Here is an 862-nt window from a genome sequence, read left to right as displayed (position 1 = left end):
GCGCGCCCTGCGCTGCCTGCAGGCCCGGGAGAGCCACCGCTACTACGGGCCGCTGCTGGACGCCATGGTCCACCTGGCCTATGCGCTGGGCAAGGACTTCGTGTCCCTGCAGGCCCGGCTGGAGGAGAGCCGGCTGCGGAGGCCCGCGGACCGCAGCGTCACGCTCAAAGAGCTCACGGTGCGCGAGTACCTGCCCTGACCCCGCCGCCGGCGGCCCCTGGGCTCCGATGGTGCCCTTTGGGGCTCCGATGGTGCCCTTTGGGGCTCCGATGGTGCCCAGGGAACCCTCTGTTTGTCTCGTTTCCCTTGGGTGCCGGGCTCACCTCATCTTAAAGCCAGGCTTGTCATCCTAGCCATTCAGGGGACTGAGATCTGCGGATGGATCATGGTTCGAAGCCAGCCTGGACAGAAAAGCCCGTGAGACACTTATTTCCCATAAACTACCATAAAAGCCAGAAGTGGCACCGTGGCTTACACGATGGAGTGTTAGTCCTTGAACAGAAAAAGCTTAGGGACAGAGCCTAGGCCCTGAGTTCAAGGCCCAGGACCGGCACACACAAAAAAATCCCTACAAGCTCAGCTGCCCAAGACTTTGGGAATGATATGGAAATTACCTGTTTCTGTGCCCTGCCAGAGGAAAAATTTATGTCGAGTGTCACCCATAAAGCAGCACTTCATTTTCTGGCCAGAAGACTCTCTCCAGCGGCCCAGGCTCCTTCCTCTCCTCCTGTGGGCCTGAGGGCTGCTTGCAAATATTCCCAGCCATCCTGACGTCTATCTTTTCTCCTGTAGAGCCACCCCTCTCCCTCAGCAGGTTCAAAACTCATATTGCCTCTCCAGGTCAGCTTCTCCCAACCCTCCC

At 58.7% G+C, this 862-nt stretch overlaps 1 protein-coding gene across 1 annotated transcript in view; it reads left to right on the top strand.

Annotated features, from left to right (window-relative positions):
- The window catches only part of Snx20 (sorting nexin 20), a 9588-nt gene extending 9274 nt beyond the window's left edge, over positions 1-314 (top strand). Inside the window, exon 5 of the mRNA XM_013027887.1 lies at positions 6-314. Coding sequence (XP_012883341.1) covers positions 6-199 — 194 coding nt within the window. The 3' untranslated portion in view covers positions 200-314. The remainder of the gene's footprint in view (positions 1-5) is intronic.
- Positions 315-862: the final 548 nt, after the last annotated feature.

The sequence above is a fragment of the Dipodomys ordii genome, unplaced genomic scaffold (assembly GCF_000151885.1).
Source record: "Dipodomys ordii isolate 6190 unplaced genomic scaffold, Dord_2.0 Scaffold106, whole genome shotgun sequence".
NCBI classification, from domain to species: domain Eukaryota; kingdom Metazoa; phylum Chordata; class Mammalia; order Rodentia; family Heteromyidae; genus Dipodomys; species Dipodomys ordii.
This window is presented reverse-complemented; position numbering and strand designations above follow the sequence as displayed.